Genomic DNA, 15,024 nt, shown 5'->3' on the forward strand with positions numbered 1-15,024 from the left:
CTCTTCCAGTGTTGACTGCCGGCACACTTCTTGTTTTTGAGACAGGGTTTCTCTGTCCTGGAGCTCACTCTGTAGACCAGGCTGTCTTGGAAATCAGAGATCCACTGCCTCCCCCTCCTGACTGCTGGGATTAAAGGAGTACACCACCACCACATGGCCCCCAAATATTTGTTATTATACATCTGTGTGAGCACAAACATGTGTATGTCATGGCAACCCGTGATAAACAGCAGTCTTTGCCTTCCATATTGTTAAAAACAGTAACTAGCTGTGAAAGGGCAAGACAGTGTAGAAGTTCCTACATTTTGTATTCTTGTTGAGGCCATTTCAGGTTTTAACTAGAATTTGATCTTGATGGAGACTCTCATGGAAAATTACCCAACTCTATTCTAGGAACCCAAGGCCAAGATGGCTGAGCTAACTTACCTTAGCTTCTGTTAAACTGCCTGCTTGTGCAAACCTCCCACTGCAGCTGCACCATGTGCCTTTTGCCTTTAAAAGCTTCATGCTCTAAATGGTCAGACTACACCTGGGTCCCAAATACCTGAGTGCAGTCCCAGCTGAAATAAAGAATTTCAAGTAGCTACACAGTGAGGCTGAATAATCATCTCTGGTGGGCTCCTCAAAACATAGCTGGCCTTAGTCATCAAGGATTCACCTCCCATCTTACTGTAGGGATGCTGGGATTGTACAGGCCTTCCTATGCCTGTTTTTCAGTTTCTGGGGATGTGAACTCAGCTTCTTTATCTCCCCACCCAATTAAATGTTCTTGAAAATAACCAACAAACGCCCATTGTTTAAAGACAGGAACACACCAAAAGGGAAAGGTATAAAAGACATTTAAACAATGAGATAATTTGTTTTATGAGAATATTTAAAAATAAAATATTGTCATCACAGTAAAGACAAGAAGATCATAAAGGTATAAAAAAATTCTTTTTCTGAAGAGAGAGAGGAAATTAGGGAGAGTCAGTCCAGATGGAAGGCCATTCCTCAGTGAGAGAACTGCCTGCGGTCTGTTGGCTTCTTGTTGATGTGTTTAAAGATCTTGGACTTCTCCACTTTCTTTGTTTTCTGGTACCCGAACCCGCCGCCACCTCCTCTCTTTTTAAGCTTACCATCATGGCTGCTCACATCTACAGGAGAATGTTAAGGAAGCCAAGCAACAAGGACAAGCTGCATCGGAGAAAGGCCCAACATGCCCAGCACTGACCCTGAACCACACTCTCAACCAATAGAGATGTGGAGTCTGAAGCTGAGCAATGAACTTGCAGACCACGCATGACAATAAGCTTGTACAGCAAAATGAACAGGCATGACTTAAAGTGCAGTAGCCACATGGATAAACATGCTATAATCATGGGGAGCAGGATAACGGAATTAAGAGGTCATCTGAACCCAGCAAAAGTATGTACAGCTTCACTGAAAATGCCTTTCAGGTGTGCTGAGACCAGAGTCTGAGAGGCCTGTGAGCTACCAAGTGGTCTTTTCTCTCACACAATTCAACACTGTTGCCAGAGTTACTGGGCCAACACTTTTGCCTACTGAGGCACCCTGCCAGCAAGCCTTAGTTCCTTGTAGGTTTTAAATCTGCCTTATTTTGGTAATTCCCACGCTAGTGAGAAGCCCTTGCATGACCCCTTTCCTATGCTAATTAGGCCAACAGACAAGGACCAGGATGAACACTAGAGCCTTTTGCTGGCAGCTGAGGTACACACCAACTAACTGCTAAGCCCTGACAGCCCCACTAAGCCCCTAACTGCAGCACAGTGCAGTAACAAAAAAAAGGATACTCAGGTCAACAAATGGAGGAACCTTAAAACCGAAAGACAGAGCGACCTGAGGCAAATTTAAGTTGTTCACATTGAAGATCTGCTTAAGAGAGTGGGAGTCATATGCTCGGATGTAGGATTTGTATCCTTCCTGGGCAGACTTGTGGAGGAAGTAGTTCTTTTCGATCAGCTTTTCCAGCTGGAAAAGAAAGAAAAAAGCAGGCCTCAACTATCAGAACAGTTATCCTACAAAAACACTTGTTTTAGCACCCCTGATCTTGGCAAAGCCAGGCAGCACAGGTGTAAGGCTGTGGTTCTGGCAGGCTACCTGAGAGGAGGAGCCATGCATGCAGGAGGAACCCTTAAGGACCTCACGGACTAACCCAGCATCACCCACAAGTGAGGGAACTCAGGGGAGTAACTGCGAAACTCCAAAAGACAGTATTAGGGCAGGTGATCTCTTCCCCAGAAAGATAATTAAAACAGATGAAAAGCATACCTGTGACTGAATATCAGAAACTTTAGACCAGGAAAAGTCAAATTGATTCAGTGGAACCTAGGGAAACAGAAGGCTAAATGTTGGTACGAAAGGTGAAGTTCCTATCAGCACCGACAGCAAGAAGCAGTGCTGGTTCTGAGGACAGAGATGCCTAGGCTATACACCTTCAGGACAGGGTGTAGCAAGACACTTAATCCCACTGTGAACCCTGAGGTTGTGAACTGCAAAATCCTATTTTTAGGTGTAGGGTGGCTCAGTCCTGGCACACACCTTTAATAAAGGAGGGGCATGAAGGCGAAGGGTCTTTAAGACAGCGTGGAGGAGAAAGAGCTTTTGGGCTTTCAGCTTTTTCCTCTGGGACATGAGCTGAGAAGAAAGGCCTTTTTCTTTCTGGGACCTCAGCTGAGGAAGGTCAGCTGGGTGCTTTCTCTGCCTCTCTGAGCTAGTAAGATTTCAACACAGCAGTTGATTCACTGGTCTTCATTGGTAAAACCAAATGAGATTTTTTTTTTTTTTAAACAACAACAGGGACTGTGATTTGCTCCTTGCTGCCTCCTGTCATTACAGCATTCCATCTCAGCCTTGCTAAGTTCCCGTGAATCCTGCATGGGAGCTCCCATTTCTTCCTTCCTCAAAAGCAGAGGTGAGGAACTGAGCAAGTGGCTGCCAAGGTCCCTTTCCCTTCAGGACCCTGACATTCAGGGTGATTGATAAATGATTACCTACTTTCCCCCTTTTTCCTAACAGGGCCAGCCTTGTACCTGCTGTGATCCTCCTGCCTCTGCTTCCTGACTGCTGGGATTACACCACGGCGGGGATGAATACCTCTTTCCTCTATACCAGGAGAGGTCCTTCAATACCACTGTGTCTGGGGCTTATGGCACCAAGGCCATGTCAGGATGACTCCAGCTCCCCCAAGGATTTATTATTACCTTTACATAGTTGGAAAAAACAGACACAACCTGTGTTTCTCCTACAGACTAAAAAAAGAAAATTGGTCTGTAAGGACTGGCTCCTGCCCTTTTTTCAGAGGGCATACCTGCAGTTCTACAGAACAGATGACGAGTGGTAGAACAACCTCTAAAGGTGCATTTGTGTGCTGGGAACATAGAGGGTTAGGAATCAGACAACTTGCTTAAGCCTTGTCCTGTGGAGATCTAGGAAAAGAGCGTGAGGCAAAGTGTGCAGAGGCCTCTGGGCAACACCAGGAAACTGTCATATTGTAGGAAGGAGAAAATCCACGTGGAAACTCTTCCCAAGGGCATCATGCTGCCAGTGGCACAGGCAAGCTGGCCTGCCATGTACCTAGGAGGCCTGCAACTAGGAGGCCAAAAGCAGTCTGGATGCATTCTGTTCTGGCAAGATAAAATAAGGACAAAGCCAGGTAGTTTGGGGACTGAGAAAAGAGACAAACCACTGTTGCAAAAAGGCAGACTGAGGAGGCCGAGGCAATGGCCAGCCCTGAAAGGAGTGGCAGGAGGCTGAGTTGAGGGCTGAGGCAGAGTTTCTCCAGGAGAAACTCTAGGAGATGGTAAATCACTGGCAATCCCCGGGGTCCAGGAATGTTTGGGAAGAGTCGGGAGAGGGAGGAAGAAGCTGACACAGGGAGATACAGATCTGCTGCTCTTCTACAACAGAAGAACATCAGGATGAGAAGCTGCACAGCAGAGTGCAGGGACACTTAGGGAGTGGACATGGGTGGAACACAGCTGCAGAGAACCAGAAGGCAGAGCCTCCAACAGTGGACACAGAGCTGGGCATTGAACTCGGGCCTGTTCCTTCTGTCCATGCTTCCTGAGCAGAAACACACACCACCTCACCCAGTGCCCGGCTGCACCTATTTGACACCACCTCGACTTCAGTCAAGCCCTGCCCTGCCATCTATAGAGATGGTACCCGAGAAGAATCCCTACAGCAAGACGAGTTTCCTCCCGATTTAAGATTTTCCAAAGGCCTTTACCTTGGACTGCTTCAAGTAACGAAGGAAACCCAACTCCTCAGGGCGCAGGATGAGTAGGGCGTGCCCTCTTCCATTCAGGCCCCTGGCTGTTCTACCCACACGATGAATGTATTCCTGTGGCGAGAAGAAACCTGGTCTAAGTTACAACTTCTTCACAAGTCTGCAACCAGCATCTTGACTGTGCCCTGCGATGAAAGGAAGCATGCCAGCACAGCTACACTAGATGGTGCACCAACCACAGGCAGGGCCAGCATTCCCCCTGCCGATACCCCCCTTACCAGGGAAGATAAGTCTCACAGCAGCCACACCAACCAAAGCTCCACAGGCTGTCACACTAACACGGAATTAGTAAAACGACCATTACAGTTCATCTTCCAAATGGCTAGTCAGTAATTTATTATAACTTGCTGCTTACTGACACTACTCCTTCTGTGCATGTGCTGGAGTCAGAGGTAGAGGCCAAGCGTCTTCCTCTATGGTTCTCTGCCTGGTTTTTCCAGGCAGGCTTGATCACTGAACCTGGAGCTTGCTGTTTCAGTTAGATGGCTGTACCACAACCCCCATGAAGCACTCTACCATGCCTGGCCTTACTCTGGTACTTACTCTACTGCAAACACTAGACCTTTATATACTTCCTATCAGAATTGTTACTTTGGACAGCAGCTGGACCCAGAATTCCTAACTTAAAAGTCACAGATACCCCTCAAACCTCTTTGCTCACCCTTTTACCCTTTTGAGTGACACAGGGTCCCTGGTACTTATATTTTGAGACAAGGTTTCTCTATGTAGCCTTGGCTATCCTGGAACTCACTCTGCAGACCAGGGTGGCCTCAAACTCAGAGATTAGACTGCCTCTCCCTCCCCAAATACTGGGATTAAAGGTGTGCGCCACCACCACCTGGCCCCTGACACTTATTAACACCAGCCCTATAGCTGAGTGGCTGTTCCCTACAGGTAAGCCTCTTGGATGTGCAAGGACATGCTTCTCTGGGCCGCAAGCGCACTCCTTTACACAGAAGCACTCTAAGACACTAGTTACCTTGGGGTCATCAGGGGGGTCATACTGAACAATCCAGTCCACTTCAGGAATGTCCAGCCCTCTGGCTGCCACATCAGTGCACAGCAGTATTCCCCAATCTGCGTTGCAGAATTGGAAGAACGTAGTTGTTCGCTTATTTTGCTTTTGCTTTCCCTAGATTCAAAGGCAACAAGAGCATAAAACCCATTCAAGTTGTGAGAGATGAATGCAGACCCAATCAACTGTGGAGCCGCTACCATACTTTAGTTCAAGCTTACTCCCGCCCGGGGCCCTATGTCCCCAACTAGATCCCAAGGCTTTTGAGGGGGAGGGTGTCTGTCACTCCTTTTTTATTACTTTCTTTTTAAGGTTTTATTAGCCTGTATTTACACGTTTAGAGGTTACATTTTGTACAAAATATAATACACTTTGTCACACTGACCCCATTACCCTCCCCTGGCCCCTCACTCCTGCTGACTCCCTTCTTTTCATGTCTGTGTGTGACCCAAGAAGTATTGGAAAGCACAGGTGAGAGGAACTTGCAGGCACATGGGTACCTCAGCTATGGCTATGCCACTCAATGAAAGTGTCTCTAATCATTAACTTGCTATAGATCCTCAAGAGGAACACAGCCTTGACAGCCCCTCACACGGTCCAATCTTCTCTAAGTAATCACACCTGCTTTCGACCACTGGAAGATTACCTATCTATCATCTCTGGTCTATGCTCACAGGGATTAATACCTCCAGTCTAAAGTGCACAGAACTTTACACGCTCACCCCGTTTCTCAACAAGCTCCCAGCCACCACTTACATGGATGGCCAAAACAGGCAGGTCAATGTAGTTCAGTAGCTCATAGTGGTATTTTACAGACATACACGATGAAAAGAAGACCATGACTTTCTTCTTCCGGTTCTTCTTAAGGAATGTGAAGAGCAGAAGGAACCTCTTTTCAGAGGGACAAACAACATATCCCTGAAAACGGTGCAGGTGAGGTTACTCAGGAAGCCATTTTTTAGCTTCATTGAGCAAAAGAATGTGTTTTAACACAGCAACATACTGCAAAGCCTTTCTGCCACATTTAAGGGCTACACCAACCCCAATTATATGAAACCATGTACTAACAGAAAGATTTTACCTCGGGGCTAGGAAGACAGCTCAGGAGGTAAAGGCTGTGGACACATACCCAGTGGGGCAAGCTATCTAGCAAGATTAAGCTGAGTCCTCAAGCCCTGGATTCAAACAAGGCCCTCCTCAGTAACGAGTAGGAAGACACTTGCCATCAGTCTCTGGCTTGCTTACACCACCACCCCCACTCTCTCTCTCTCTCTCTCAAGCTGAAACTTGTTTTCATTAGCTCAGCTCAGACCTGGCACCTCGTCTCTAACTTCCACAGCAATACACCCGCTCCCCCAAGCTGTATTGCCCTGGCACCTTATAGAAGTTTATTAAAAAAGTTCTAGCTGCATTTAAAACTAGCAGCAACTGATAATACTTCCCACATAAAAGGCAGCATCCACAGAGCAGAAACTGGCTGCATCATTCAGAGTTCACAGTATTTTATACTCAAGGGTCAGAGACACCACACTCAAGTCTGCTGATCTGACTTATATCCATCAGTCCATTTGCCCTGTGGATCACTCTGAACAAGCACAAGGAAACACTAAGAAAGATCCACAAGGCTTTCCTTACTTTTTAATATGTACTAAGCTAGTCATAAACAGTACCTGCTCAAGACCATCCACTGTGGCGACCTCTTTATCGTCATCAACGCCCACATACAAAGGCTCTTTTTTCAGAGAAATTCTTGCCAAGTCTTCAACTTTTCGGGTTTGTGTGGCAGAAAAGAGCATGGTTTGCCTGCGTGCTAAAAAGACACAAAAATAGCCCAAACCTTCCAAAGACCTCCTAAGTGCCTCACAATTGCACTTTAGGCAGAAATTCCTGGAAGGGGGGGATACACTGTTGGTTGGGGTTCTCAGAAACCAGCAGGAGTAAGAAGGCTCTATAAACATGGTAACTTAGATGAAGATAAATCCACCCTAGGCAAATCAAACCCAAGTGATGGGTGGCTAAGGTTCCCCCAGCCATCACCAATGCCTTCTTGAAGTTATTTATAAAAAAGGAGGTATTTAGCTCTACAACTTGTTGTAGCGAATACCGACAGAAAATCTCAACAGCCCCAAGCTGTAAACAACATACACGCCCGTCACTAGCAGAATGGATTATACTCTATAGTGCAGCCCTTAGCGACACCTAAAAGGAGCTGCAAGGTGAGACAGGAAGTACACATCGTCCCGCTATACCTACAGGTTTAGAGAACGCAGGCTGTTGTGTGAGGGCAGAGGAGGCTGCTCAACAGCTGGAAGAGAAGTTATTTGTATGGGGTAGAGAAGCCCGGCTAGCTCAGTATGTCTGGGGTATGTATGTATGTATGTATGTATGGGGTAGAGACTGCAGTGGCTATCACCTTGTTTGCAGTTATGACTTAAAAGGAGTATACATGTTAGAGTATCAAAACTAGAGGTTTAAAGTTGAAAGGTTTATTTACTACTTTTAAATTGGTGTGTCTGTGTGCTAAGGTGCCTTCAGAAGCCAGAGCAGTTAGATCCCCTGGAGCTTGAGTTAGAGAGGTATGGGTGATGGGAACCAACCTGGGTCCTCTGCAAGAGCAGTGTGTGTTGTAATTGCTGAGCCACCTCTCTAAGTGAAGACAATCTGTTTTTTTTTGAGGCAGAGTCTTATATAGCTCTGGGGTCAAACTCTCTGCAGGCAAGGTCTGAGGGATGACCTTGATCTCCTGCTTCCATGCCTGGATATTTTTATGGTTTCCTCCGTCAATTACATTTCAGAACAGCATTGTACAATGTAGAGGATCATGGCCTCATTACAGATGTTAAGCAATTTATCATGTTGGGAAATTTCATCTAAGAATAGAACATGGAAGATAAGACTTGGAGATAAAAAAAAGGGAAGGCAGCAGAGAGGGGACCAAACCAGAGAGCTCAACTCTCACAAGGAAATCTTTCCATCTGGATTGCTGAACTTTCATTTTAAGCTTATGAAATGATACTGTGCTGTATGAAGCCAGAAGTTGTTTGATGCCTTTTCTGAAGTCAACAGGCACAAATTTCTCGCATGGCCAGAGTAAAATTCTGATACTAAGGTGCATTTTCCTACAAGATCACCAAACACGGACCTCTACTCTGTGAGCCCCATGCAGATGCTGCTTACTTACTTGGCAAAAGTTTAATAATTTGCTTTAATTCTTCTTCAAACCCAACATCCAAGATACGATCAGCCTCATCAATAACCAGGCACTGCAGGTTCTTGTACATAAACCCTGGAGTATTCTGCATGTGGTCCAGGAGCCGGCCTGGGGTGGCCACGATGATGTTGATCCCATTGACGAGCTTCTGGGCTTCAGCAGACCTGTTACTTCCACCCATGATGAGCCCATATGTGTGAACGTGGTGCGTCATCAGTTCCTTAAGAACACCAAAGGTCTGCATGGCCAGTTCTCTGGTAGGAGAGAGAATCAGGACTCCTGTTCCTGAAAGTCAAAAGGTGACAGAAGGCCATTTCCACAAGTCCTTAAGAGACACAACTCCTAGTGAAATGACCGTAGAAAGAGACAGAGACCTTACCATTCCTGGGCATGAACTTCAACTTGACAATGAGCTCAATCACAGGGACGAGGAAAGCAAGGGTCTTGCCGCTCCCAGTTTTTGCAGCTGCCAGAAGATCCCTTAGGATTGCAGAAGAGAAGGATATTCACTTGACTCATGCAGGTACACATCTAACATGCACTTTATGCCATCAGCACGCTCTAGGCTCCCGTAAGAACTCAAGGACACAGCCCTGCTAGTCATCTCGGCATGCATAACTCAGGAAGACTGCTACAATTTTTTTTCAAACACCAGTAAATAACTCAATTCTTTAATTAGGATAGCCAGATATAAATCCATGCAGAGAACAAAATCAGTGGGACACATGCACTCCCCTTAAAACTCCATAGTCCTAAAGGCAGGAGGGAATGTCCCTGCATCAATGTCAATCATACCTGCCTTCCAGAAGTGGTCTGATACTTTTGTGCTGGATCTCTGTCATGTGCTTGAAACCCATTTCTTTTATAGCCTTCAGAGTGTTTTCATGGACGAGATTAGACAAGGAAGCAAATGAAGTGTCCTCAAAGGCACCTGTGCAGAAGATTGCTCACTATCAGCGAGATGTTCAAAGCGAGTGCTGGCACAGCTGCCTAAATCCCCCCTCCACAGAAGGGTTCTGGAGGAGACTAACGCATAGTCACTACTAAGATAATGTTGAGACAATAACCCAGGGAACTGAAATGTTTAAGGATGGTTAAAAAGTGTAAACACTGGGGCTGAGGAGATGGCTCAGTGTGAAGAGCACTCGCTGCTGCCGCAGAGGACCTGGGTGCAGTTCCTAACACCCACATGACAGCTCTTCACCACCGCAGTTCTGGTTCCAGGGATTAAAATGACTTCTAATCTCCATGGGCACCAGGCACACATGATACATACATATTGGCAAAGTACCATATACATAAAACAGAGTATAGACATTGAAGATAACAAAAACCGAGCCTAGGGTTGGGGATTTAGCTCAGTAGCAGAGTACTTGCCGAGGCAAGGGCAAGGCCCTGGGTTTGGTTCTCAGCTCTGAAAACAAACAAACGAACAAAATAACAAAAACTGAGCCTAAAGCCAACCAAGAGTAGACACTCTGACTACAAAAGGATTCCCAAGAAAGCCACAGCACTCTGGAGTACTCCTGTGACCACCACTATGCCATGCCCTGGCCACAGCTTTGGCCAGTAACAATGGTCCTGACTTGTGACTGATGTCATAGGGAAACACCCACAACCAATCCCTAATTCAGTGTGGCATTCGATAGATACATAATGTTCTTATAAAACAGGCTTTGTTAAATGAAGCCAAATAAAGAGTTCTGAACATTTTTTCTAAAGGCGACTTTACTTTTAATTATGTCTGTTTGTGTGCACTCTCCAGTGGAAGCTCGCAGCATCAGGATGCCCAGGAGGTGGAGTGGCTGGCAGGTGGTTGGGAGCCACTCAGCATGGGTGCCTGTCTCTGGTCCTCCACTCTCAGTTGCTAAGCATCTCTCCAGCTTCATGGGGCAGGTTTAAGGCAGGCTACAGTGAGGGTAGCTGCAGTCAATGCATTTTTACTTCTATTTTCAGTTTAATGGGATACAGCCCCACTGTAAGAAAGGAACATCTCCACTGACACTGGGCTGGAGAACTCTTATGTGCATGTGAACTGAACTCGGTACCTTGTGTATGCTGGGCAAGTGGTTATCCTATGTATCTCAAGATGCTGTGTGGCAGCCCAGACCTCCACACTGGAGGTGTCAGCAGACTTCCCTAGCCAGGCTTGACATGCAGAGCTGCTTGATGTGGAGAACAAACTGTCCTGGCTGAGAACCACCTCCGTAACCTTCTTGTTTTTCTTTCTCTGTTGACTGCACATTAATACTATACCACCAGCTCACTTCAGCAGTCTCGGTTATGCATTAAAATACTGAAGCCACAACTAAGTATTTTAACAAGGAAGGAAGCAAGCCAACAAAATTTCGTAAATCAAACAGCTCAAACAACTCCTAGGAAGTTCTGGCAAGAGTAATAAATTCTAGTTTAAATTGATTCCAAAAGCTGTGAGACTATGGAATGATTAAACAATTAGGAATGCAGAGAAAAGAAAAAAAGGACTGAAAAAAGTGCCTACGTACTACAAAGAAACGTAACATTTCTAAGAAGAGACACCTGGAAAAGTCCCTGGTCATCACCTGTCAGTCCTAGGGGCAGGCTGGGCACCTCACTGTCATTTGCCTTCTCCACACCATCTTCTGTTTCCTCACGAGCCTCGGTGTTCTCTTCTGTTTTTGCTTTTTTGGTGTCTTGGTTTTAAAACAAAGTAATCAAATAAAATTCCCTTTATTATTAAATAACAAATGAGAATGAAAGATCTGTAAAGAAATTGTTAGAAACTTTTCAGGAAGAGATCTGTTCAATATTTAGAAATTTTTGAGGTATAACAAAACAATGTTTTAAAGTTTCTTAAAGCATTACACTATCTTTCTTAGCTTTAAAAAGCATTTTTGTTGTTTTTCTCAAGACAGGGTTTTTCTGTGTAGCCTTGGCTATCCTGGATTTACTTTGTAGACCAGGCTGGCTTCGAACAGATTTCTGCCTGTCTTTGTCTCCCTGACTGCTGGGATTACAAGTGTGTGCCGCTGTGCCTGCCTGTTGTTGTTTTGAGACAGGATTTCTCCGTGTAGCTTGTCTGTCCTGGAATTTGCCTTGTGGATCAGGCTGGCCTTGAACTCTAAACTCAAACTGCCTCTGTCTTTTGCTTGCTGGGAATAGAGGCATGCACTAACAACACAAGGCTCTAAAAAGAGATTTTAAAAGTCCCAGTAAATAATAATAGGACAGCAATTATGAGCTCCACACGAGGAAAAAAAAAAAACAAAAAACAAAAAACCTCATGTTCATTAAGGCAATTTTAAATTAGGTCCACACAAGCACCAATATTTTCCTCTCTTGCCATTATATTTCTGCAAGTCACTTCTGCTGTGAAGATGAACACTAAAAGATCGAGGCTTTTCATGTTCCCAGTTAAGACTAAAGCAAAGGCAACTGTTTCTTAGCTGGGTGACAGAAACTGGACAGTCTGGACTGTTGTGAAGGTGTAAGTGGCAAAGGAGGATAGGTCGGACCTTTCTCACTTCTGCACTCTATGTTCAAAGGATGGTCCTAGTCTACCTTTCTAGTACTACCTATGAATAGAAAATACTGCATACTGGGTTCAAATGAGCTGAGAGGTAGCTAAGATGGTTAGCTACCATTTTAGCCTACCTCATTTGCAGACAGCTCAACCAGAGGCTCACCTTTCACCAGAATTTAACATCACCCTCCTTCCCTACTCTTCAGACATTATCCTGTACTTTCTGCTCAGTTGGAAATCAGTGTTTGTTTATTCACAACTTTTCTACATGTTATTTTATATACTCTGCAAGTAAGTCTCCTTATGGGGAAGAGGGCTTATAGAAAATACATGGGCAATAGACAAGTCAATCAAGAGGTCAAAGAATCATCAACGTGAAGTTCCCACATACAAAGAAGCCCAGGAAGATGCTTCTCATTATCAGCCCGGACCTGTACATGGTTTAAGTTCTGAAACTATGGGAATATGCACAGCCTGAAGACTACACAATGGTTATATTCAGCTTACTTAAAAAGCCCAACTAACTGCTCCCCTGACTGGAGTGGAGTATTATAAATCTAAATAAATTCTTACCAAATGTGAGTTTTTCCCAAGGTTAGCCAATTTAAAAACAGGACACAAATTTGTGGAAAATGAAAGCCCACCTCCCTTCTCCACTGGCTGCCAGGCCAGTCTCTCACATGCTGGTGCACACTGGGGATGCCTCACACAAACAACAGAGGGAAGTGAACAACAGCTAAAAAGCTATCCGAGTGGCTGATATCAAAGAAAAGAAACCTACCAGGCCCAGCATCAACTGCCACTTTCCTCTTCTTCTTCTTCTTTTTCTTTTTCGGCTCTGAATCAGGAGACACTGCTGCTGCTGCTGCTTCTCCATTGGTTAAAGTGGAATGTTTTTGGGGTGATCTTTTAACTTTTGCATTTTCCACTGTCTCTTCGGGCATGCCTCCACCTTGTGCTTCTGCTGAGCCTTCACTCACAGAACGCTTCAGGGCTTTTTTAACTTTTCCAACTTTTCCTGTTTCTTCAGGCACATTTCCATTTTGAGGTTGTGAGAGGCTTGTGTCTGAAGCTTCTGTTTAAAAGCAGAACTTACAATGTGACAAGGAAGAGTAAGTCTACTCATAAACACTGACCTTCATAGGACAAATTCTATAGTTTCAGAAACTCCAATCATTTAGTTTTACTCCTATGTTCACTGCTGACACCAAAAGGCATATTTTCTTAAAAAAAAAAAAAAATCATCAGAAAAGGAAAGTTGTATCTGTTTAAGGCCACGCAAAAGTCTGTGATAGGAAAATGTCAACAAGGTCACATCATTTAATCAAAGGAGTTAGAAAGCAGTAATGAAAAGAAACATTTTTAACATTAAGTCCTTGACCTGGCAGTGGCAGTGCTCACCTTTTAATCTCAGCACTTGGGAGGCGGAGGCAGAGGCAGACAGATCTCCGAGTTCGAGGTCAAGCCTGGTCTATCTAAGGAGCTGGTTCTAAGAAACTGATAAACATAACTGACATTTATTTTATAGTCCCACAATTATTACTTAAATAATTTCATTCAAACCTAAGCTTCCTAGCCGTTGGTGAACTGAAAATTCAGTAATAAACCCCACTTATTTGCCCTATTAAAGCCCCAAACTATCTTTACAAGGGTTCTCTGTTCCTACGAGAGAATGAAAGCAACACCATGTTTAGTTTACACAATTACCCACAAGAAGTAGCTACCTAGTGTTAATTATTCTTCAGGAAATAAAGGAACTTCAAAACTTATGCCAAAAATACGCTACTAACTTTCAACTATTACGTGTTGAAAATTATGCATGCCTCAGTACTCCCCACAGAGGTCTCATATCAGATATTTATATTACAATTCACAAGAGTGGCAAAATTACAGTTATTAAGTAGCAACGAAATAATTCTATGGTGGGGGGGGTCACCACAACTGTATTAAAAGGTCGCAGCAATGGGAAGGTTGCAAACCTCTAATTTAGATCTTACAGGTAACCTAAACAAGCTACAGGAACTGCAAGAAGAAAGGTGACATGTGTTAACTTCTCATTTAAGTCGTTGTGCCCCAAACCAGGCACTTAGGGATTTACAAACTAAGTTGGGTGCGACAAGAACACGGAGAGGATTAAAGTCTGGACTGTACGGCACCTAGATATAAAGTTCTCCGTGGGACCTAAAGATAATGGGAACGTCTACACAGGGTGATCGGTAGGTTTTGTTGAATGTCTTGCCAAACGAAAAAGAAGCCTGGGAAGGAAGCCGGAGGCCTCCCGCTCCCGCCCTGAACCGAGAAACCCTCGCTGGAATAGGCAGGACCAACCCAGGGCCCACGGGGGCTGAGACCCAGGAGGCCTGTTGGCGCCGCGCGTCCGTCCTAGGCTCCTGCCAGAAGCTGCCCGCGCGCGGCGGAGTTTCTGGGTTCTCGGCGTCGCTCGCCACCGCGGGCTCACCTTGCAGCTTCAGGTTCCGCTGCCGCAGCTTGGCGTTGCGCTTCTCGATCTTCTTGCGCAGGAGTTTCATCTGTAAGTGCGACATGTTGCCCGGCGGGCTGCACCGAGCGCCGGGCGCACGTGCGCACTTGCAACTCGGAAGTGTGGCGCCGGACGCGGCGGACCCGTGGGGCGGAAATGCTTCTGGGCGGAAACGGTTCCCGGCGCTCTAGGCTCCCTTTGGAAACCGAATTTCGCGCAGCTCCCCCTGGGGCAGTGGAGGACGCATCGTGAACAAGTTCGCCTTGCTGTGGAGCGCTGTAGACAAACGCAGTTATTAGATTTCCAAACCGAGACTGAACAAGATTGGAAGTCAGAATTTCTGTCAGAATTTCTCAGAAGATTCTGTTCCCCTCCCTGCTAGAGAGGTTCCACTATCCAGTGAGAAGACGTTTAAGTCTTAAAAGCTTCTTGCTTTGGAGACGGGCGTGGTGCTGCACGCCTTTAATCTCAGCACTAGGAAGGCTGAGTTTTGTGAGTTTGAGACCAGCCTGGTCCTATGACAGGT

The 15,024-nt window shown here is 45.4% G+C and overlaps 1 protein-coding gene across 2 annotated transcripts; it reads right to left on the reverse strand.

Annotated features, from left to right (window-relative positions):
- Positions 1 to 839: 839 nt before the first annotated feature.
- On the reverse strand, positions 840 to 14,661 carry Ddx18 (DEAD-box helicase 18). Of its 2 annotated transcripts, XM_021660093.2 has the most exons (13): positions 14,478 to 14,661; positions 12,801 to 13,094; positions 11,079 to 11,189; positions 9,313 to 9,448; positions 8,897 to 8,997; positions 8,488 to 8,802; positions 6,977 to 7,116; positions 6,063 to 6,224; positions 5,271 to 5,423; positions 4,232 to 4,345; positions 2,272 to 2,328; positions 1,794 to 1,971; positions 840 to 1,136 (listed from the first exon to the last, which is right to left on the reverse strand). In XM_021660093.2, exons 1-13 carry the CDS (start codon positions 14,560 to 14,562, stop codon positions 994 to 996), a joined length of 1,989 nt encoding a protein of 662 aa, XP_021515768.1. In that variant the 5' UTR covers positions 14,563 to 14,661; the 3' UTR covers positions 840 to 993. The 2 variants fall into 2 exon arrangements, with proteins under 2 accessions (XP_021515768.1, XP_060227708.1); XM_060371725.1 differs by lacking the exon at positions 11,079 to 11,189 and having other exon boundaries at positions 14,478 to 14,635.
- Positions 14,662 to 15,024: the final 363 nt, after the last annotated feature.

The sequence above is a fragment of the Meriones unguiculatus genome, chromosome 18 (genome assembly GCF_030254825.1).
Source record: "Meriones unguiculatus strain TT.TT164.6M chromosome 18, Bangor_MerUng_6.1, whole genome shotgun sequence".
In the NCBI taxonomy this organism is placed as follows: Eukaryota; Metazoa; Chordata; class Mammalia; order Rodentia; family Muridae; genus Meriones; species Meriones unguiculatus.